This window comes from Calidris pugnax, unplaced genomic scaffold (assembly GCF_001431845.1).
Source record: "Calidris pugnax isolate Ruff unplaced genomic scaffold, ASM143184v1 scaffold14, whole genome shotgun sequence".
In the NCBI taxonomy this organism is placed as follows: domain Eukaryota; kingdom Metazoa; phylum Chordata; class Aves; order Charadriiformes; family Scolopacidae; genus Calidris; species Calidris pugnax.
Genome location: NW_015090793.1, coordinates 5,275,117 through 5,300,047, shown reverse-complemented (window position 1 = coordinate 5,300,047; position 24,931 = coordinate 5,275,117). Strand labels below are relative to the sequence as shown.

At 36.8% G+C, this 24,931-nt stretch overlaps 1 protein-coding gene across 9 annotated transcripts in view; it reads left to right on the top strand.

The window, feature by feature from the left end:
* RGS12 (regulator of G-protein signaling 12) overlaps window positions 1-24,931 on the top strand; it is an 89,986-nt gene that overhangs the window by 31,339 nt on the left and 33,716 nt on the right. For 7 of the 9 annotated variants that reach the window (XM_014935976.1, XM_014935968.1, XM_014935967.1 and 4 more), the window contains 2 exons: window positions 14,100-14,121; window positions 21,972-22,141. In XM_014935976.1, coding sequence (XP_014791462.1) covers window positions 14,100-14,121; window positions 21,972-22,141 — 192 coding nt within the window. Of the gene's footprint in view, window positions 1-3,235; window positions 3,349-7,330; window positions 8,072-14,099; window positions 14,122-21,971; window positions 22,142-24,931 lie in introns of those variants that run through there. The other 2 variants (XM_014935974.1, XM_014935973.1) reach the window with 2 other exon arrangements.

The following is a 24,931-nucleotide window of genomic DNA, read 5'->3' as shown; positions in this document are numbered from 1 at the left end:
CAGCAGTGCTCATCCCATACTTCGGTGCCTGAGAAGAAACCAAGTGTGGCCTAGGATGGATTCCATGAGGAATTGTATGGAGAAATTTCTCCCTGAGGAATCTATCAGTACATTGTCTGACCCAGCCACTCAAGTGCTGTCCAAGCCTTACTGCCTCTGGCCTTGGCTCTCCACCACAGGCTGATTTCTGTCACAGATCCAGAGGCACAGAATATGCTTTCAGGGACGTGATGAGAACTTGTAGTCTGCTTAAATCCTCAGGCAGCAGGCCTTACTTCTTGTCAGTAGCCAGTTCCACCATTCTTAAGATGTGTGATTAAATGGACACAGGTGAATTCATAATCTGTCAACATCTCTGATGCAGTCACCTTTGTGGAACTAGAAGGATCAGCCAGGGTGAACAAGTTAAGGTAACTACCTGAAGCTACAAGAGGGGTCATATCCCTTAGCTCAGCAATATGAGGTAATGGACCTTTGGTTTGGGTCTGTTCCTTCGGTTCCGGTTTCTTTGCATAGTGACAAAATAGTCAGTGCTTGCTGGATTGGGACTTCTGGTAGATGAGCAACCCATCAGGGGTGTCTTTCTCCACAACCCTTGGTACCTAGTGTTCTTTTAAAATTGGGCTTGCTCTCTTTGAACTAAAAGTCTTTGCTCTTCTGGTTCTAATTCATGCAGCATGTTAACCCCCTGACATTAAGGCAGAGTAATAGCTTACAGCACTGGGGTCTGTTAGTGAAACCTAGAATTATTTGCTGCTTAAGGCTGGCCCTTGCTTCACTTTCTTATATTACACTTGTTGACTCAAGAGCATCTTTTAAGGCTCCTCCCAAGAAGATGAGCAGTGAGTTGAAGCTACTCAAGGTAATAAGTACAAGAGCAGTCTCTGAAGATAAGAGCAGGCTGCTTTTATAAGACTGGGTGACTGGACAACAAAATGGCAGGTGAAAATGTATGCAGATAAATGTAAAGCAATGCAAATGAGGCAAAATAGTCCTAGCTTCATATATTGAATGATATATCTATATCTCTGAGCTGAGTGTTTCCTCTCAAAAGTGAGGTCTTTGAGTGACAAGAGACAGTTGTGTGAAAACATCAGCTCAATACAGTAGCAATGAAACAAAATCTTATGAATTATTAGGGAAGGAACAGAGGAAAAAAACCACATAATGATTCCATTGTATAAATCTATGATTTGCCCACCCTTTGAATGTTATGTTCTGGTCTCTTTATTTCAAAACGGGTATGATATTAGGAGTGGAAAAGGTTCAGAAAGGTGTAACCAGAGTACAGAATCATGGGTGGCATAGCAAACATAGTTGGGATTGACTGCTCACTGTCTCCTTCGGGACAAGGAGTCATCACCGTTAATTAAAGGTAGCTGAAGCCAGGAGCAAAACAAACAGAACGCGATTGTTCATGCAGGAGGTAAGTTGGTCTGTGGGATGCCTCACCACTGAGTGCTGTGGATGCAAGAAATTTGCATGTCCTGGGGGGAAAGTGGACAAGGATTTGGAAAAGAAAGCCACTGGGGATTATTAAGGAGACAAGCAACACCAGGTTTAGGAAACCTCCTGAACTAAAAGTCCCTTGAGTCTGGGAGAATGTAATCAGGGAAATGTCCTCTGTGTTGCCCTGTGCTACTTGTCTGTAGACATCCATATGTGGCCACTGCTGGAAACATAATACTAGGTTTGATAAACTTGTGTTCTGAGAGGATTCTCATGTTCTTAGACTCAAGGATGGATATTGCATCTCCTTAACTGTGGAAATATGGATTGTACTGTTGGCACAGGAAGCTGCCTTACCTTTCACTTGGTGTAAACTTGTTTGTAAAGCCAAAGGCTCACTGACCATAGTATTTCCTAGTGCAGCGTAACTGCCAGGGGGCTCAAGGAGCATTCACTGTTTGTGCCACAGCTGTCTGAGCAAGGGGGCACCTGGACAGAGCTTCTGCTGCAAAACAGATTGCCCACGTAATTCTGGCTGGGAATGAGGAACTGGGTGACTGATTCTGTGCCTCGCTGTTCCTGCCCTCCCTCAGCTGCTCTTCCTCTTACCTGGTTATGTCTTTTTGTCGTGTCATGTGTTAATGGGGCAAAGAGGGATCTGTGAGATCTGAGTAATGTTAGGGAATGAATTAAGTCCTTATGGAATGAACTGAATTGATATTTCTAGAGTATAATCACAGAATGCACGCAGCACAGATGATACCACTGTAGCTATCTGTGAGTTGTTTCTGACCCTGTTTCCATGCTTAAACTGCTGAGATTTTGGCTAAGTGTTAGTACCATTTCATTTTCACTGTCCTTGTGGATTTACCAGTGCAGTGAAAAAAAAAAAAAAAAAGGAAATTGTCTGTGGAGCTTCTACTGGATGAACTACTGCTTTTTATTCAGTATTAAATTCTCAAAACATTTCATTGTTCTTCTGATATTTAAAAATATACAATAAAAATCCATCCTCTCCCTCTCGACTGAGGAACTTAAGTTCTGTCACTTCAGGGTAGTTCGTAAGCATTACTTGTTGGGCAGAAAGTGTATGCATTTCCTTCTGAAAATACACAGCTATTGCTGGTCTGTGTGGAGAGTAGGTGTGGTATTGAAAATTACGAGATTCATGTTTCACTTGGAACGCGATCCTTGTAAATGCCAATGCCCTGCTTACTCAAAAGAACACAGAGCGTTTTGGTAGGATGAGATAGGTTGCATAATATGCATACATGTGATTGTAATCATACTGAGACACGCACCTACACGCCAGAAACTGAAATGAATTTCCCGTGAGTCTTACAAGTTTTAACAGTTATATTTTTTTTAAGGCTTTTTAGATTACATTTTAAGTGTTTTTAATAGGGATTGACGGCCTAGTTCACGCAGATAACATACTCCTCAAAGGGGAAAGTGTTAAAAAAGAGAATACTTTGGAGGAGAAAGCGATGTTGACTCAATGCTTAAACAAGTTTGGACAAACGTTTAAGACAGAGTCCTGTAGGCCCTTACCAAGTGCTTTTTGCATTAGCAGATTCCTCAGCAGCATGCTGTTGTCTTAATGGAAGCTTTATTGTTACACAGGACCTGCCTAAACAACATTTTAAAAGCTGCCTGTTCCTTTTGATGAGAAGATACAGAACCAGTATTGAGGGCGGAGAATGTGGTTGGGAGGGAGGAGAATCCGAGAGGTGTTGATAGGGCAACAGACAGAGAAGCCTCATTTTTTTACTGGACTCTGGAAGAAGTAAATATGTGTTCAGAAAGAGCGTAATAATAAAGTTGAAGGGACTGTTTCTTAACAATGAGCTATTAAATTATTTATACATGGAGAAAACTTTTACTGATAGTCAAGTGTCTGTAAGTATAAAGTTTTGTTTGTCTAAAGCGAACAGAAAACAGGAATATGGTTTAATGAGTAGCCTTCCGAGCTAAGAAATCTTGCAGTGAAATGTGATAAATAATGCTTCTAAGGATTCAATGAGGTTTTAAAGAGACAAAGTTCGTAAGTATAAGTATTTAAGTTGACTTTCTCTATAAGATCTATTATGAAATTTTTATAGACATGCTTTAAATATCTCTTTAGCATTGTTTTTAAAATGTGTAGTGAGTTTAGTTGATATACAGGTATTTCTCTAAGTTTTATGTAAATCTTTCACTTAATTTTGACTGTACTTGCACATGTGTTTCTGTAAAGCAAGAATGTCATGCTGAAGTTGTAAGTTGCCTTCTAATTGTTACAGCATTTTTTAAGGTGTGCAGCTAAAGTGATTTTTTTTTTCTTCTAGCTGGATTTTTATCTGATAAAACAAAATCCAGGTGGTATGAGTTATTAAAATAACTGAAAATAAATGAAAAGTTTTTATAGAATACGAAATTTCTGAGGTGTAGAGACTTCAAACCAATTTCAGCTTCTTGTTGCTCAGAAAACACGTATTTTTCTAAGTAAAGGTCCTAACTGTGTTACTGAATTTTGATATGATAGTCTTACTTTTTGTCTATATCTCTCAGAGTCTTTAATGCTAAAAGTACAGCAGCAAAATGAACAATTTTTTTTTTTAATCAAAAGGGAAAGAATTGCTTAGAAAGAGATATATACATTGTTTACTTAAAATTAGTAGTTTTCATGCTCAGTTTTACATTGGTTTCCTAAAAATCTGTTGATTCTTAGAGGCTTCATCTGCAGTAGTAGGAAATTTGGAAGCGGCTCAAGGTGTTTCAGTGCTCAGTCACTTAATCATATACTCCTTAATATATAATTGAATTTTGATATTTTTTTTTTACTGGGCTGCAAGTCACCTTCCATCTGGGTGTGTAAGTTATGCTGTTTCTGCATGTTTTTATTAGCAGAGAGAATTCAGTTGCCTTAAAATATTGATCAATAGAAGGGGACAAAATAGTAATTATTTCAAAAACATTTTGTGAAAAAGTGTATTTTTTATTATCAGCTTACAGTCAGGCTCTACAGAAGTACTTTTTGATGTTTACAATATGGCTTTTGAAACCAAATGTTTGTTTTTAGAGTAGATTTCTGGATGGCAAATCTTCCTGAACACTTTAAAATGTGTACATCAGTCTCAGAAGTGTAGGCAGACAGCAGGGGGCACTTGGAACAGCAGTTTGCATCCAGTCGCTTTACTTCACTGAATTTATTGTATAGGAAGTCTTGGTATTTAACAAGGCAGCTTGTGTTTCATTTATTTATACATGAACAAATTCCGAATAGTTTGGCTTGAAAACATTTTTCGTTGCTAGCGCTTTGGAATAGGAAGGACTTTTATTTTGAAATTTATAGAGGGAAACCACAATGTTGTAAATACGAGAATCTTCCCTCTTTTAATCAGTAGCACGTATGGGATTTATTTATTGCTGCGTAGCTGTCAAATAATTGACAAAAGCATATCTGGACAGATTATAGAAAATTTGGAGAATTAGGAAAAAACCCCAACATTTTATTTTAAAGCAAAGTTTTCTTGATTTGTGAGTGGGCTTTTCGATACTCCTGCTTTTTATTTCAGTAACTGAGGTCAGTGAGTTAAATCATACTCGTAACAGATTTTTTTTTTTTTCTGGCTTTTCTGGCTTTCATACAAGTAGTTGTTACTTTCTTTAACATGAGACAAAAAAAAATACTTGGTATTGATGAGATTTAAGATTTTGATGGCGCATTCTGCCAATGTCAAATTTACTTCAGGAATTTGTGTGACTAGAGTTGGCCTGGGGGATTGCCTCCTCCTAGGTACCTGGCGGTCTTTGTGTGTGTTTTCTTCTTTTAGGAGTCAGGGATATATTAAATCCTGTTCATCTTTTGACAAGTTAAAACTTATCCAGGCTTCCTGTCATTCTGTCTTTCTCTTCAGCTTTTGCTGCTCCAAAAACAAATGTACGAAAGAAGACATGAGCAGGAAGTGGAGGGAGGGTAGAAGAGAAAAATGGATCAACCATATCTGGGGTCTCTACCCCTTCCCACAGCTTAGCTTCTAAGCAGATGGATGTGGGTTTACAACTGTTGTTTTTGGTATATCTGAATAAGGTTTTTAAAGCTGTTTTGTCATATTTTAACACTTTCCATTAATAGCTTGGCAAATTAACATTCTTTCTGCTTTTGACCTTTGAACTTTGAGTTGCCTGCCTGGTTTACAAATATGGTACACAAAATCACAAGATTTTGAAGCTAGCAGCTGCTGAAGTAACCTGTGAAAACAGAGAGAGAGAGATGAATTTTTAGAGGGCTTTCAGAGTCACATGACGTTTCATAGCCATTATCATTAGCTGGCACTGTCTAATTGGTAGAGCTTACTTGCGGCGGTAGTAGAGTCACTATATGGAAAAAATGTGGACATGCAATGCTTAGTTCAATGAAATAAAATCAACAGCTTTAAAGGTCTGTTTAAACTAAGGGATTATTAGGTTTATAACGCCAAGTATGAGTGCCTAGAATGTATAAAGCATTGCCCACACACAGTGTTCCTAGCAATGTTCATTATGGTTGCCCTGGTGAACTTCTTGGCTTGCAGCTGCATCCTTTTGCATGCAGGGTTATTTTTCTCCTAATAATTCATGTGTTTTTGTGGGTAACATCCCTGGGTAACCTGTTGAAACTCTGCTAGTACATTTGACCTTTCTAGGTGATTCCTGGAGGACTTAGGTTGAGTGTTAAGTAAACACTGTTGATAAAAGTCCTTTTTTGCGTTACCCCAAAGGGGTATTCACAGGATAGTTTTCTAGGCTTTTCTGATCCATTTGTCCTTTTTTACTCATCCATTGCAAGGATTATTATGCGTGTGGTTACCTGCATATTTGTAATGGTATTGCTGCTTGGTTAAGGTATTTACAGTGAAAATACCTTCTGCATCCCACTTGGTTTAGTGTCAAGCAAAACGCAGTATTTAAACAGCTGTGGCTTTTTTTTCTTTATAAAATTATAAATTTTTAATACTTATCCACACATAGTAAAACTGTTCTTCTGTGCAAGTACCATAAGGAATTTGCTTCTTAAGCCCTAAAATAATGAAGGGTGTAATTTGTAAAACACATTCCTGTCTACCCACCCATTTGTTTCCATTGCATTTCTTCATGGTATTAAATACTTGTAGAAAACAGCATTCTGAAGTGCTGTGGTGTGCCTATTCAAGCAAGTAATCTGTCATAAAATGAGCTTTGTCCATTGCAGCAATTTACTTATGTCTCTGGAATGCTTGTTAGAGTATGCTTCCTCCATTTTCATCTGTAACTAGCTTAAAACTTCTTCTCTGAACACTCTAAATTGAGAAGACTGAGTTTTTCTCTTAACCAAGTCCCTTCATCCTAAATCCAAAAATGGGAATATGTGACTTGGACTGTCTTTTGCAAGGCAATCTTGCTATGAGATCTTGAGTAAAGGTTCTTAACCACTTTTGGCCTCATCTTCTCTCTATAAGGTTCATAGTAATATTTGCCTTCTTCATAGGGTTGTTTTTATATTAGGGGCTCAACCTAGGAACTGTATGGATGTGGGGGATTCCACAAGCTGCATTGAACAAGGCAGAAGATTCCCCTTTCCTAAACTACTACTAGTAAGTCCACCTTGGCTTTAAGGACATCCCACTAGCATAAAAATGCCTACTAATCATTCCCACTTTGCAATTCTGACATTTATTTTTAGCAGAAAATTGTATTCTGATTGCTTAAAAAACAGCAATAAATGGTTTAGGTCTTATCCCTATTTACTTGTGAATAGCAGCAAACTTGGTGAAATCCTATACTTTCCATATACAGTCTCTTGAAGACACTGCTGTCACAGACAAGTTAATAGCACTTCCCTCTTATATTACAAGTCTCCTATTTTGCTCTCTGTTCCTGAGGAGCTGTGCACAGAACTGCCTTGACATCAGTGGAGCACAGGCTTGGGTAGTGAGGAAGGAAGGGCAGAATATCAGTTGATTTCTGAAATGAGAATTTTTTCTTTAGCGACAACAGGCTGCTCTTAGGTTAAACCAAATATGCCAAGTTTCCTTGTACAGTGGATTTTTACATGCAATTTATAGCGTTAACCACTGAGAAGTTAAGCAGAATAGACTGTTTGAGGTCCTACTTTATTCTGGCTTGCATTATGTAAACCTCTGAAAATAGTGGTTTACTATGTAAACGTTTCTATAACTAATGTTAGGGTGATTAACTAATGTTTTTCTGAAAACTGTCTTGGAAATCTGTTTTATTGAATACAGGACTTTCACATAATTTAACATCATTTCGTTTTCCTGATTTGTTATAGGAAACGTTTTAAAATACAATCAGCGTGATTTATATAAAATGATCTAGCTTTTCTGTTGAGAGATAATTGAGATCTAATCTGAATCCCTGACGAACCACAGCTTCCTGCATTGGCCTGTTGCTATGGGTAACATAAAGGGAGTAAAATAGAACTTCATATGAAATGCCTTTAAACTTTACTGGCATGTACAGGCATGGAACAGGGTTGAATTTTTTAGTTTAATCTTTGAGAAGCTGATGTTTTAAGGAAATGCTTTTTCCCTATTAAGTGAAGATGAATTTAGGAAGAGTACTGTTAGGAAAAATAACTGCTGTTTCTTACGAAGAACGGGTAAGTGATATGAATTATATTTAGCTAAGGCAAGGCATCGTTGCAGTGAGAAATTATAAGAGACTATTGCTACTGGCAAGAAATTAGAGAAGAATGTTATCAGCTTCAGAATGCTTTTTGCTTAGCTTTTAAGCTTTTTTACTTTGAAGTATTTGAGTTAAAATTCCTCTGTCAATGCAAACATTGGGGTTTATTAACAGAGAAGAGTAAAGGGAATCTTATTGTACCAACTAACATTGAGATTTTAAGATGTATGTATGAACTGTGCTCAATATGTATAAAACTAAAATATCAGTATGTTTATAATCTGTGCAATTTTTAAAATTCTCTGCAATGTATTTTGTATATGCTTTCTGTACCTCTATATCAATATTATATCTTTAGGTAAAACTCTGTATATTTTATATAAATCTTTATCAAAATAATTTTGGGGATGGATTTGGCATTTGAGGCACTGTGTTTGTGTGATAAGATTGGTTTTGTTTGGAGTAAAAAGTTGAACATTTATTTCTTAAAGGAATTCCAAATGTCACATCATTTACTGTTCATATGTTGTTTTTATAGATCCAAGTATTTGATGAAAATATTTAACTTTCAGAGAAGAATGTATTCAGTAAAATTATTGCACATTAGTTGTGCTGTATTTTTTTTGGGGGGGTGGAAATTATTGCATCAATGATACTTTTGTATTAACTATTATAAATGTACTTCTTCGGTGGAGGAGAATTGAAAAGACAAATTATGTAATACTCCTTTAAGTGGCATTTTGTAGGACCATCCTTTTCATGGAATTCTAAATCATTAAATTAATTGCAATAATATTTTTAACTGAGGATAAAAATAATATTACTCAACTGTTTAGGTGAGAAATACACTTGAGATTATTTATTAGAAGGGAAATCTAGCAATAACTTTTAGGTAATATAATATTTTTTACTTAAAATGTTAGAACAATGTTTGCCGTATTTTGAGACATGATCTCAGTCCCAGAGATCATTAGAGTTCATGGCATTTGTTATAATGTTAATGCTGTAATGCATTTAAAAGGATAAAAATACGTGTATGTAATATAAGTCTTGGAGTAATGTGACTGAAGATCTAGGGACCCGCTGGTAATTCATACCTTGGCAAAAGGAGAAGTTGCTTCAGGTGATTTAATAAGGAGTTTAAACAGAGCTAGATGCAAGCAGACAGTCGACTGAGTGATAGGCTTTCCCTGAGCTAAGTGACAGAATGTTTGAAAGTTGGCTATTTGTATTCAGTCTGTAAATCTTCGGTGCTTCGTCTCTCAAACAAGTTTCCCAAACTTATTTTGTATATTGAAATCATAAGAAAAATGAGTTTAGAGGGTTGGTGGGGCTAGGTATGCTATTCCAAGGTGAAAGGCTTAATGAGAGGGGCTTTTGTAATATAGCGTGGAGTATAATATAATATTGTATAATACTCTACTAGGTAAGCCTGTCAGATTCTGAAGGCAGCAGTCAGAGAATTTTTTGGATTCACCAAAAAAAGTCAATGCCTATATTGGAAGAAAGTAAGCTTTAGACAGGGCACATAGAGAGGTCATTTTAGATCCCTTTTTCTCTGAATGTTTCTGGGTGCCCAGGGAAGAACATAGTTTAGTTTGTGAAGATAGTTTAGTCTGTGATTTTGTCATTGTTAGGGTAGGAGAGAAGAATACTTCTTCATTCTCTTTATAGACTTTATCCCTCTGCATCTCAGAAGGAGTTGGAAATATATGTGTCTTTTTTGACTCAAGAAGTCTCTCACGCACAGTCTATTAGCACAGATGATTTCATGTTGCTCCATTTTATTGCTAAGGCCTGGCATTTCCCAGTATTTGTCGCCCCTCTTGCTATTCCCATCTTTCCCTTTGTTCTTCTCAAGTACTTGAGCATGACTTTGACTTGAAGGACAAATTTTGAGGTGGAAAAAAAGGACATTATTGTGTCGTGTTACGTGGGTAGTCTGTACACATGGATTTATTTGCTCAGTATAATGTCTGGGATCTGGATAGGGTGTTTCTGAGTTTTCTGCATCATGGTTTTATGGGGTAGTACTTAGCTTCCTGGGACCTGATCCATGTAAAATGGAACTAAGTGGATTTTCTGGATAAGAGTTTCTGTCAACTGAAAGATGTCATCAGACTAGTTTAATGCAGTGGTGCACACATCTAGCAGGTATAGACCATGAAAGCCAAAAGATATAGGCTGTTTCAGCCTTATGAATTATTCTCCTTTATGCCCTCTCTCCCTTTTTGCCCTGTTTATGCTGCAAGATACTATGTTGTCTACTTCTATACTGCAATAAAAAGTTTATGTACTCACAAAGTAGATTTCTCCCTGTTAATTATTGTAAACTTATACTCTTAGATTTGTTGCAAGCAAATCCATGACATCAAAAAAACTCATGGGCCCTTCTGGTTTTTCTACCTAGCAAACAGAGATGATACAAAGAGAAATTTTACATATTTTCTCATAATCAGAACTTTATGATATCTAATATATGCTGAAGTGCTTGCCAGTTTACAGAGACCTGGAACATCTTTTATGGTGTGTGATAACTGGGAAGTAACTGTTGAGCTTGCTGGCCCTGGCACTGCGCTCCTCGCTTGGATCACAGGGATCAAGACCTTGCCCTGAAGTCTAGGGAAGAGAGTTGGATCCTCCAACTTTGCGGTGTGTGCTCGGCTGCTAATCCAGCTGGATGAGCCAGCAGAGTTCCCACGAAGAGATATACTAGAAGACATTTTAGTTTTCCTGAACCATATTATTTTAAAAATTTTGCTAATTTGTTACCATCAGACTCCTGGCATATACCATGGGCTTTTTTCTAAAAAGCCTTTTTTGGAAGTCAGAGTACTTTGAAGAACTAATTTCAGTTCTTATCTGATTGTGAAAGATTTGAGGATTGAATACAGTTAGATTTTATCTCTGGGTGATAGTTCATATGTACATTCACAAAATGAATATATGTATGTTTTCTCATTTGGAATGACATACTTAAATACTTTTTTTTTTTTTTAATCTTCACATTACCCTAATTGGTACAGGATCATACCCTGTCCTTCCTCCATCTTTCAGAAATGGCTACACACAAGAACTGTTCAATATTATAGCTTTTTAATAGACATGTTTTTTAATACGTAGTTCTTAATAGGTATGTGGTAAGTGTTAAATTTAATCAAATAATCATAGTTTGTATGTATGGCAGATCAAATTTTGTCCTGAAAAGCCTCCATTGGTGGTAAGCGTGAGTGCTGAAGAAAGAAAAACAGCCCCCAACACATAGTGAGTTTTTAAAATGAGATCATCATAGTATTTAAAATCTGGTCTTGCAACTTACAGCTTTGGACAAATCTAGACAAGTTTCAGGTGAACAGTTTCGAAAAGAAACTGCTTTGTCTAAATGGGGACTGCATGCAGCTTCTGACAGGTTTATTTTAAGATTTTAAGTACTAACAAACATGTTTTGAACATAAATTCTTACATGATAGTTACAAGATTTAGCTTCAAGCTGATTTTGTTGAATTAAGTGGATTTAGTTCAGTTACATCAATGAATTTAAAAATATTCTTAAATTTTCTTCTGTGATATACAGAAGTAAATTGAGAATGCTTGGAACGTGCTGGGTGGTTTTAGTAACACGGTAATGTAAAAAAAACAAAACATAGAGTTTGAATATATCAAAAACCAAAGGGAAATTTGAAATACCTTAATAGCACAGAAATAGGTGGTTGATATTTAGATAAGAAATTGTGTTCTTCCTGTGGGTACTTTTTTTTTTTTTAATGTTTAAACATAAAAATTACTCAGGCCTTGCTTGGAGAGATTCTAAGGTGTTGATGCATGTAATGTAATGTGTATTAGCCAAAGCATTTAAAATGAACACACAAACCCAACCTATGGTGAGTAGAAAGCTCACTGTGTTAAGTTATGCTGGATGGATTGAGGTAATACAGTGTCTCATTGTCCATAGAACTTAATTAAGTGGCACTATTACTGTAATATTCGAGCTTTTCTATGAAATCACACAATTTTTCCTTTGAAATGATATTTTACAATACAGTTAACTTCCCAGTTTTTGAAAAAAAAAAAAAAAAAGTGTAAATATTCTTATTACTCTCATGGGAATTCTGTTCATTTTACTTGATACCTTTCAAAAACATGGAGAGGAATTGTACTTGGTGTTTGAAGCTAGATTCATGCAAGCTGCCAAAGTAAATGACCATTCCTAAAATGTATATATTTTGAAAGTATTTTTATTTTTTTGGTCTACTGTGTAAGCTGATACTATTTCTTTACTTTGATTCATCCTTTTCCTCCTCCTTTGAAAAATGACGTTGAAATTGTTTATTCAACAGCTATTCTGTAGAGTATGTGAATAAGAAATTAGAAGCAATCATATTTATAAAACAGAGTTCAGTAATGTAAATTAAACTTTATGAATCACATTAATTAAGGTACAACTTCTGAATGCGTAATATGCTTGCTAGATTTATGTGCAAATTAGAAGTAGAAAAGATGTCCTAAGCCTCACTGAAGAACTGAACCCAAAACGGTAGTACTTCTTTGCTATCTGAAACATCACTTTTAAAAAACCTGAGAGTCCTCGATAGACTTTTGATTATATTATTATGTTTCCCAGATTCAGAAGCATTTATTTTCGTGTAGTTGAACAAGAAGTGCCATTGTGTTTTTGATCTTCTCCATGGAAGATGTATTTGTGTTTATCTGAAGTAGCACCAGAGGAACGATGTCAGTAGGGACTAGTTTGGATTTTGGAAGTTCCTAAATACTTGTATTGAAATCTAGATCAGGTCCGCCTGGTGAGGCCACAACAGCTTATAATAAGTGGTGTCCCTAAGAGAGTGTTAACAGCAGTATGAAATCCTGCAATGAAATACAAATGAAAAAATAAAAAAAAAGGAGAATATAATATTCTTTTAAGGATTACTAAAGACTTCGGTGGATTTTGAATGGAAAGGGAATGTTTGTTGCCAGGACTGGAAAATACAAACTATGGAGAAATAACTTTTCTCTTGAGTTGTGTGTATGTATATGTTTTTTTTCTTCTGCATGTATTCCATCTTGGAAATATTGTAGATACATAGGGCATTCTTCTGTAGCTTTTTAAAGAGCAGTACAAAATAAAAACATTTCTTTTTAACTGTTTAGAAGGTTATTTAAAGGTTCAAGGGCACTTTAAATGACCAGGAAAAGATTCCCCAAATTAAAATAATAATTTTATTTTAATAGATGTTTAAAATCAATACAAACTTCAATCTCAAAATCAGCTGCCCTTCTACTTTTTCACTCAGCTGAGTGTCCAGGCGCAAGCTGTAGAGTACATGTTGGGTCACCTACTGATTTTTACAGAAGTGTTAGCTGCCTTAAGGTAATCTGTGATCAAAGAGAGTTTAGCACATAAACTTCAACATTTCACTTAAAAGATTGTCCTTGAAAATTTAACGTGAAATACTTGTAGAGGTGGTGAGGTGTTCTTACCCGGCTTACTGGAAATGCTCTTAAAATGCTTTTTGGCTCTGTGGAAGTCAGAAGTAATCGGCAAGGGAAGTTTTTGGAGTCACCTGACAAAATACCGACTTTTAATTTTCATTCCACATATCTCCAGATATTGCAGCAAAGTAAAGTATATGAGGTGTTGTTTTTGTTTTAAGTCTTTCCAGGTCAGTGTTAAGGTACCTGCTTTTCCCCAATACTAACCAATTGGCTCTATTCATCTAAGAAAGGTTGTTGTCGCTACTCACAGCAGGAAGCACTTCGTCCAGTAAATATTGTGGAATCAAGTTTCAGAAAAGTGGTTAAAAGATCCGGGGTGAGTTTCATGGTAGGGAGGAAACACCTGTGAGAAAGCAACAGCTGGTTTCTTTAGATCTTCCTCTCTCGTGTTATCTGTTGTTAATAAGATGACAAAAGTAGCTAACACTTCAAATATTGTATGAAGCTCAGAGATTTCTAATACCATGAAACTTAAGTAACACACATTTTTCTCTTTCTTATTGCAGTCAGCAACTGTTTCTGATGGAGGTAAGCTGAAACATTTTTATTTTTATAATGAAAAGAATCAATTTTCCACATTAAGCAATATAATATGTGTTAAATAAGGGGATATATTACAAGATGTGAGTCCAAAGTGGTGCAGAACCCTGTGAGTTCTTTGGGAATTGTGCCAATGAAAATATTGCAGGATTATGTTCGCATACTTTCACTGATTTACTTCCATAATTGTTTTGGTAACACATCTCTCTAGATATGCACGTTTTTATTGTAACTAGTCTTCTTCATTCATAATAATAAAGAGGCAGAGCTGGTAGACTTTGTATAATTAGATGGTAGATAAAGTCTTGTTCTCCGTCTTATTGTTCTTTACATATCCCGTTTGCTTTTGAAGAGAGATGCTCTAGCTTCTAAGTTGTAAGCTCTGTTGATACATTTGTTGAGGTTGACATTTTCTTTACAGTGCAATGCATTTTGAGAAGGGGGTAAGTAATTTGATATTTGTAAAATCCCAGCATGGAGCTTCTGCAGTTCTGGAGTACTCCTAACTAAACTCCATCATCTAAACTTGTTTGTGTTGATTTTAACATGTCTTTAATGTTTTAAAGGACGTACACTCTTTGTTAAACATTAGAAGATGATTTCTCTGAACCTTTGAAGTTAATTGAAGCAGTTTAAGTATGGTTCCTTAATGGAATAAAGGCATTTGTATAGTTTAAGGTATACAAGAGATGGCTTTTCTCACTTGTCTTGCTTGACAGGAGTGGGTTCACTTGGTCCTGCAAAGAAACTCACTTACATAAATATTATTACTTTTGCTATTCTTTGACAATAGTACAAGAAAAATTTATTAAATGAAAAGGGGACAGACTGTGTTGCTCTAATTAGTGCAGTGAAATTGAAGAAATATTTTGAATTTTAAAGATAATTTTTTATATTACATGCAAATGCAAATGCAAGATTCACAATACTATTCACAAAACTCCATTGTGTCCTAATTTCTGATTTCTTGCAAAGCTAAAACTACAGTTGAGAGAAATGTTGCTGTTTTGGTCCTTTTGATAGAGCCGTTTTCCAATGGCTGATTGACTTTATCATGTTTTTACCTTCTCTGCTGCTGACACAGTCTACTGCTGTAACAGTATTTCTGTCTTGATGAGAAGATAGAGAAGACTCTGTATTGTATCCATCTTGTCTGCAAAATGTTAAAAGAAGGAAACAGAAAATAATTGTGTCTATTCCACTTTCTGTTTCTAAAATGCAGCCTATGTTGTTGTGGGAAAAATATGTTTTCCCCAAGATGTTACCTGTTTGATATACCTGTTACCTGTTTGATATAAAAATCAAGACAGAGCACACACAATTTTTGTTTGTGTCAAGTTAAGTTCCAGATGCTGAGGGGCAAAAAAAATTGATTGATATTTTTTAGCTAAAATGGAATGTACTTGTGTCTTGTCTCCATGAGGATTCTTGTTCCATGTTAACAAAAATTATTTTACTTCTGTTGCCTATCCAAACTTGGAGATCCCTAGGATAGTACTCATATGATAGTCACTTCAAGCCTTTTATGCTTACAGCTGAAAATTTATTTTAGGGATTTGACTTGTTTTCAGTTCTTCCAATATGACTTCTGTATTTCATTCCAATTCCGTATTTGTGGAATTGTGGAATTATTGTGTTTTCACAATAATCGTATACAGTTTTGTGAAGTGATGAAATGTAAGGGCTGTGTAGGTTGCAGAGGTGAAAAAACAGTAAGGTATATTTGTTTTTCTGCTGAGTTATATGACCTAGTTTTTTGAGCTAGTGCTGAAGATTTAATATGGACTCTCTCTTCATTGTTATATGCTACTTTTGGGGGGGTGTAATTTATGTAAAAAGCAGAAGTTGAACTAGACTAAGTAATATTCTATCAATGCTTAAATATCTAGAAAGGGGATTGGAAAAACAAGAACCAGAGAGACTGTAACCAGGAAAAGTGAAATGAAATAAAATCCTAATTCATTTCATTTAGAGCTGCATTGAAGAAAAAGCTCTGATTCACGTCTGAATTACATTTTCAGCCTTTCACTTTTATTGAGTATGTCACAGCACTGAAATTTTTCCAGTCTTCTCTAATCTCACTAATTTGTTAATAGATCCACAGATTTACACATTTTAGGGCATGTCTAGGTTAGAGAAATTTGCACCAGTGTAACAATTAGCATAGCAGTGTATATTTCCTTCCTAGACTAAATATTAATAATAGTATTTGTACAAATAGATACTGTAAGTAGTGTTGTTAAACTTTAGACCAGGAAGGGAAGCTTTTATGTAAAAAAGTAATTATTATGTGTTTATATACATTCTTTCAGAATAATTGGAGGCATGACAGCTCTGTACGGTTTGTTTCCAAGGTGAATGAAGCCTCATGTCATATGGCTTTTATCACATTAGAGCTAGAGACTGGAAAACAACTGTACACTTTGTTGCATTTACTTGACATGGTAACTCAGCTTCTGCAAGGCTGGGATGTTCTTATTAGCCAAAACTGTGTACTTGAGCTTTGCAAGCTAGGTAAACATGTAAAAGAGAAAAGTACTTGAATTAGTGTTGTTTCCAGAGATGCTGACCAGTAGCAGCCCTTAACTGTAGTTGGTTTGCTTAGTGAACTGCAGTCAGTGAGAATGGAAACTGTGATAATGCTTGGATGCAAGATCACTGCTATAGATCAGTTAATCTGCAGCACCTATGCTCTAGGAATAGCACAAACCGTTTTATGTTACTACAATGTCCTGTAATTAGCAGATTTCTCCAGCTTCACAGCTGGGAAAGTGCTCATTCCTGCTGACTCTGGGAGTAGCGAGCGTGTGTACGCAGCAGGCAGGCTGTGCAGGATGTTTTGAGCACTGTGCTGTCTAAATTGGCACAGAGATGATCAATAGTCCCCTGCTAATGTCTGACTTTGTAAAGTGCCATCTAGGTATCAATAGCCAAAGAGAAAACCTTAAGGTCAAAGGACGTATAATAGAAGTACATAATCATTCGTGTCCCAGACAGACAGGTGGTGAGGTATCTGAGCTGTTGAGAAGGTCTAAGACAGTTCTTACCTGCACCAGACAGACAGGTGGTGAGGTATCTGAGCTGTTGAGAAGGTCTAAGACAGTTCTTAGTTCTTACCTGCGTTTCCCTACAGAGATCAGTTCCACAGAGCTGAAGTCTATTATTTCCAAATACTTAAGCATAACAGATACTATGTGCCTGTCTTTCTCCCAAGATACTACTTTACTGTAGTTTCTGCTGATTTTTGTTATTAGTATTCGTCACCTGGAAAGAATTTTCATAAGGAGAAGCATTCTTAAAGACTTTTTTGAAAGGAAATTGGAGTTCACAATAATAAATAATGTAAAACAGCATTTTAAAAATTAACTAAAGAAGGTAGAGCAAAAAATCTGCAATGAAATCCAAAATAAAACAACCCCCTGCTGTTTACACCATAAATACAGATGGATTATTTCCTGCAGCAGGTATATGACTTATTTTTCAGTCACATTGGCAGCGCATGCTTGTTGTAGCTGTGTTCCACTGTAACATAAATAATTCAAGTTCCTTTAGCAGCAGTGGCAAAAGGTCTTTTCTTTAAATTATTTATGTAGCATTTTATAATGCTTTGTGTTAAGTATACTATTGCTTTCCTCTGCTTGAAGCCGTGAGGGTAAAGAATCGATTTGTTTAGAATGGTGCTGGAGGCTACTGGGAATCGCTGGGGGGAAAAGCTTTAGTTTCCCTTATTCCAAAGTTGGAGCGGAACAATGTGCGGTGCCGTAAGACTCATCTGTACCCAATGGGTTCCGGGACGTTACAGCTGAACTTGGTATGGATTCAGGAGGATGGCTTTCAGTGAATGCCTTGAAGTATTTGATTAAGTGGCACCACAGCGGTTCTTACCAGCTTTATCCAGGTAATGTACTTAGTGATTAACTGGAATATCTTAATTATATGAATTTATGCATTTTGATGATGGAATACATGTAGCTTCTCACAATAATAAAACGTATTTATAGATTGAAAAATATATACAGATTTTATGAACAAATGCATAGAAAGACATCCTTAATTAATTGTATTCAATGTATTCAATTACAATTACTGCTTTATATTATTTAAATCAAAACTTTCAAAGCCATCTTATCCTGCATACTTTCAAGATTTTAGCTGATTAAATGCCTGCATTGTCTTACGTAATGCTGGCTTTGTAAAACAAAACCAAGAACCTCCACAGAATGTATAAACACCACAGGTGTTAAAGATTGTTTTCCTGTGGGACTTCTAGAAAACATACTGTGTCAATTTTTGATTTGCAGAAGATAACAAATGAAACTGAATGAGTTTTGCACAGAAAGTAGTGCTTCCTCGCTGGGTGTGGGGGTTTTCTTGAATAGAACAAAAATTTTAGGTCCCTGAGTTAGGAGCCTCCTTTTACAGGTAATGCAAGATGGGTCAGTGCTTACACACAGCAAGGAGAAAGGGAGGCAGGCATTAGGAAACTCCACACACTGCCACGTCTTCTGTGCACCGGAGCTGGGGTTTTCACAGTAAACTCCTTTGGCATCCTGAGATTCCCAATAGCTAATCTTCCTTTTTCAAGCGCTTAACAAGAGGGAGGAGGCCACTTTGCACAACAGCCTTGCGGTTAGAAGGTTTGAAGGTGGGAATCAGGGCTCTACGTTTCCTCTGATGAGCATCACAGAGTGATTGTTACACAAAGTATGTGACTGGGTTAGAAAGTTTCTGCATTCCTGCTTTTCCAGGTGGGCTGTGTGTGCCTCGGAATGCGTGAATTGTGAGAGCTGGGAAACCTGACACTGAAGTCTTACATAGGAAGCATTCCTCTGCAAAGGGGAGTGGAGCAGGAGTTACGGTTTATACAGTCTGCATTTAAGTGTGATTTGGGTAAAATGCCTCCTAGTCTGTTGGTGGGGTTTTTTTTCTTTTTCTTTTTTCTTCCCACCTGAACTTCCTTTTACTCTGATTCTAAAAAGTCTATCTTCAGTGAGTTTTATCCAATTTAATTGCAACTGTTGATGTATGTGGTAAAAGATATTAGAATATCCAAGCCTTTTCTGGAAAACAACCTTGTTCTGTGTTGTTTTCAGGTTGACAGGTACCCCAGTAGAAATCTGTAAAGATTTCTTTTAAAAGAAAACTGACTGCATTTTTGTTTTAAGGGGAAAAACAGCAGTGTCGGGGTTGAATATGATTTCAAATAGTTCTTTCTGAATAAAAAAGGAATTAGCTAAATAAACCCCACTAGAACAGAGAAAGTTTACTGTGAATGAGTAATCCCTTAATGGTGCCTTAACACTTTGGAGGACCTGTGCCAGTAGCTCTTGAAGTTGTTGAAAATGGAGTCATATTTTGGTTCGTTTGTTTTCTTGGGCCCTCCAGAGTCGGCAGCGTATCAGAGGAACGAGAACCCAGCGCAGTTCAGAGCAAAAGTAACTCTGACAAGCTGGAGAGAGCGAGCAGCTGCCAGCAATTAAAGGTAGTTAGCAGTCACCCACTGGTGTAAACACCCAGAGACTGTAATTGCAGTTTGGTCTTCCTGCCTGCCATAGGGAAGTTGAACAGCTGCCACTTGGCGGGAGGAAGGCGAAGCTGACCTGCTGCTGACTGCTGTGCCTACCATGCTGTAATCCCTTCTGAGTCCTAAGGCGCTGTGTCTTGGGGATTCAGAGTTGAGCACTTTGTGTGGCTACTCCCTAATTTCCCTCTGTCAGCCAAGGAGGTTTAAACGGTTTGGTATGTGGGATGAGTTTACCTTTCTGATTTGGCTGAAAGGAACTAGGAAATTTTCATCATTCATCACTGGAGAACACTGGGGATTGAACCCTCTAGGAGTGAGGCAGTATCTGAAACTGTTCCAGATATATCAAGAAGTGGGTGTCTATTTATATCCTGGACTGTAAAATAAAACGTATCCACCTGCAGAGTTAAAGCAACATACTTCAGATAATAAATTTAGATACAATTCTTTTCAGATTCACATTAGCTTCTTTCACAATAGTTTCACCGGGGTGACAGGTATTCTCTAATGAAGCTAACAGTTGACTTGGATATGCTTTTTCATATGTCTTAAAGAAAAAAGTGAATAAATATTTCTTATAAGAAAAATTGGCATTATTTGCTGAGTGTTTTTAGTTAGCCTTGGTTAATATGACAGGCAAAGAAAAATATTTATATACCTCATGTGTTATTATGGTCCTTAAATATTATTGTTGATGAAAATACAAAGTTACATTTTCATTCCTCCCTAATCTAATTCTGTATCTTTGTTTTATTTTGTCTTACCTTTGTCTTAAACAATAGCTTTGCTTACAGAAATTTGCAGTAGTTAACTGTTACAACTTAGTAAATATTTCTTAGCTACAGAATACACTTTAAAATGAAGTTTTCAAAGTGTTTTTCCTTTAATTTTTCCTATCTTTATAAACAGCTTTATAACTTTTTACTCCAAGCTTTGGTTAATCACTTGGACAGTTTCTCAATCACTTTACATTTATAGTGAACTGTATATTTGCTTTGTTATTTTCTCACATCTATTTTTGCTAATTTTTCAAAGAATTGAATGTCTGCTTTATTTTTCTTCCTTTATCACAGAATCATTCACTTTAGCATCTCTACAGTGCAACCTCCTGCTCAAAGCAGGGTCTGTTATGAGATCAGAGCAGGCAGCTCAGGGCTTTATTTAGTTGTGTCTTCCCAATTAATTGAACCTCAGATCACCTCTGTGAAGTGGGTATCTGTGAAGAGAGCTATATCAATTTTGCATTTGTGCAAAGCAGTGATGGAGAGCAGTGATTTGTAAAAGGGCACGCAACAAATAAATGACAAGTTTGTGAATAGAACCCCGTTGTATACAGTTCTCTCTTTTACTTAGAGCAGCCGTTTATTTCACCTTCCCACTTCTGTGAACAAGTAGTCACTTTTTTATGAGGGGTTTTTTTGTGTACTCTATTGATATGTGACAAAGATGATCTGGAGTTAATACTTGAAATTATTACATTCACACTGCTACACAAGATTTTGTTTTCCTGAATTCTTTATAGATTCTTGTTGATTTGTCTTTCAGAATACAAAAGAAATTTCTGTTTTTTTGAGATCTAAAGAATCCTACCATTTCTCAACTTGAGGTTTCCAACTGTACCATGTTGCTTGTGTCTGGAAGAGATTCACGGATCCCTGTTTTTCTCAGAAACCCTGATAAATTTAGGATCTATATTTTGATATATTTTCTTTCCATAGATGAGGAAGGCATGCATTACTAGCTCATTTTCCTTGGTATTTTCCTCAGTTGACTCCTTTCCTAAATTTCCAGTGTTTAACAGGAATCTCGCATTTCCATGAAAAACTTCAGAGTCCCTGTCTACTGACTGAAGAGTGTATGAAATTTTGCTATCATCTCCTATCATTAAATAGGCTTTTTCCCACTTTCTGTGAACAGCGGGTTCTTAAAGGTCTATCTTCCATGGATAATCTTATAAAGGATTGCAGTCCATGGGGTGAGGAATGTGAGCAGAAAATTTTGTCCAAAGTATTTGTTTTGTTGAGCAAGAAAAGAGATTTCCTTTTGTGCCTGCTTGTTTTGCTTCCGGCAGGGGATTACTGTTAAGACACTAGTTTAATTTAATTTGCAGTAGAATGGAAGAAAATTGAGAGATGGCTGGGGCTGCTTTTTCTATGCAGGTGCTCCTAATAAACATGGGGAGGGCCATTTTGAAGTCTGCACTCCTTTAAGCTTCAGCAGGAGGTGTGATGAATCGAGTAAACAATGCTGAAGAGTAAAAGTTAATAATATTTTATTGACAAATTTGCACTTTCTTTTTTTTTTTTTTTGACAGAGCTGAATAGTACTGATTTAAAAGACTGCGTCAGTGAAAATAGCCTCAGTAGCAATGCTAGTCTTCCCAGTGTACAGAGCTGTCGACGACTTCGAGAAAGAAGAGTTGCAAGCTGGGCTGTTTCATTTGAGCGTCTTCTTCAGGACCCTGTTGGTGTTAAATATTTTTCGGTAAGTTTTGAGGAACAGTAAGAGGCCTTTCAAAATACCCGATATTGCTTCAGTAGTTTTTCTCTATTCTTTTTTCTCTCTTGACATTATCCTTGCGCAGGACAAGAGACAGGAGTTCCTTTTTTACAGAGATGTTATCTGAGCATCTTTCTAAGTTTAAACTGGTTCACATTTGAGTTCATAGTAATAGACGTACTGCTGTGCATTTCATATAAAAATGGAGGCTACAGTTTGCCTTGTATCTGAACTTCTAGGAACCTTCCCCATTTTATAAAACAAGTACATTTGGTTATATTTGTACCTGTAGCCTTTGAAAAAAGGAAGAGGCAGTAGTTTCCTAAGAACTGGTATTCTATTCACGTTTGCCTACTGAAATGTTGGAAGCCACATAGAACATTTTTTCAGTGATACAGTGTCTTATTTTCCTGCAAAAAGTTTTTAATTACTTCCAAAAAATGTTTCTAAGGTAGCTAACAGCACTGGTTAAAGCTGCAGCTTTCAGAAGTACTGTTGAGTATTTGCAAAACATAAAATAAGCTTCTTCACAGCACATTTATGGAGTTGTAAGTATTATCATCTGTTTTACATGTAAGGAAATAGAGGTTTATATCCTTTTGCGTTGTTGCATTGAAAGCCTGTTGCTGATTCTGAATCACAAGGACATTTTGTGCTGCCCAAATATGTTTCACAAACACGACCTAAAGAAACTATGGTTTGAGAGATGTAGATTATTGGAATCTGCAGTAATTTAGACTCCTGTACTTGATACAAAAGTACATTAAAATACCAGATGATTAATAAGCAGACCTCCATCTTAAATGCTGTGGGGACCCAAAAACCCACATTAACAGTGAATATGTGTTTGAGGAAACTGAGTGGATGAAAGCAAAATAATCTACCCTGGATACTATATTGTTGTCTTTCCATTTTTCTTAGTTGAGTAGCCCAAGAGTTATTAGCAGTTCTGCTTAGATACTGAGACTTCTTCTCAGACTGAAAGAAAAATTACACTTTTAATCTGCTATTAGAACCTACCTGAAAACTGATATAGTTTGGGGGAGCGCTACTGAAAGTTTAGTTGCCATCAGTAAACTTACTTACATGTAAGAGCCCTACCTGAAAACTGATATAGTTTGGGGGAGTGCTACTGAAAGTTTAGTTGCCTTTTCTCATTACTTTTAAGCCATCAGTAAACTTACTTACATGTGAAAGTGTAAGCCTTAGAGTCTGGCATAAAGCTGAGTCATGGTGCCTACAGAAAAAAAGAGCCTTTTCAAGTGATAGAGTTGGGTTGGGAGAGACCTTAAAGATCATGTAGTTCAAGCCCCACTGCCCCATGCAGGGACACCTCCCACTATACCAGGTTGCTCAAAGCCCCATCCAGCCTGGCCTTGAACATCTCCAGGGATGAGGCATCATCCACAACTTCTCTGGGCAACCCGTTCCAGTGTCTCACCACCCTTGTAGTGAAAAATTTCTTCCTAATATCTAATCTAAATCAACCCTCATCTAGTTTGAAGCCAGTGGTTACCATTCCTTCAAAGGGAAGGTCAGGAAGCCTGCAGAATGTGAAGGGATTCACCTATAACCAGCCAAAGCACACAGATTTCTGCCAGCATTCAAGAACATTGGAACACCAGCGTTTAATTTACAGTTGCATAGTAAGCATCTTGGTGCATTTGGAATTCAGCATGCATAGGCCTTTCCTGAGGACATCTTTGTCACAGAGCAGGAATTACTCTCCAAGAAGAGATTTTGCATGTTTTGCAAATACTCACATTTTGCATAATAGTCTGCTGATTAGAACAGTCATCCAGGAAGTGAGAGACCTGATTGCAAGTTCCCTCCTCGAGTGCCTCAAACCAACATCTCCGGCTTCCCAGCCGTGTGTGACAACGGCTGGGCTGCAGAACGTTCCAACTGGGGCACCACTCGCTCTTCCTGACGAAGCAGAATTGTTGTACAGCCAGCTGTGCCCAAAACACGTAGTCAGAAAGAAGACAGGCAGGAGATTGACGGTAGATGCCTAGTGAAGGCACTGAGTGGGGAAGTAAGCAGCTGAGTTCCAGTTCCTGCTCGCTAATTTGATTCTCTTTTAATCTGTAATTACATGTAAAGTGCAGAAAGGTCCCCTGACTACTCTCTGGGTTATCTTTTATACCTTTGGTGTCTCAGGTTAGGGATCTGAAGAACTTTTAGTTTAAATTGAGAGATTGCTCAATTGCTTTCTTACAGTTGGACTCCCTAAACTCTGTGTAAATCTTAAAAGTAAAATAAAGTTAAGTTTTAAGTATTTCTGTGAAGGTTCCTCTTATGCTGCTTTCTGAGACTGCCTTGTATGTTAAGGAAGCTTGAGTGTTACCAGTGTGACAGTTGAGTGATGGTTGTGGCTTGCAGGCTGACTTAAAATAAAATTTCCAATTAAACACTGATATCTAAAACTTTAAAGCATAAACAACCATTGTTCCAATTTTATAAGACCAAGTTACTTTTTTTTTTTTATATTCCTCCCCCTATGGTTAAAATGCTTTAAAAAAATATATGCTGAGAATATTGCATTATACAGATTTGAATTAGGGACAGTTTGTGATTATACAGTTTCCCAACTGCATGGGGTCCCAGTCTTCATTTGCATCTTTGGATGCTATAATATAAATGTCCTAATTATTGTGTGTTGTACTGGGAGATTTTTTTTTTCTCTAAGAAGGCATTTTCCAAAGAGAAGCTGTGTAACCACGCCAGCAAGCAGTGATAAACGATTTTTTTGTAGTTGCCCTGTGATGCAGAAAG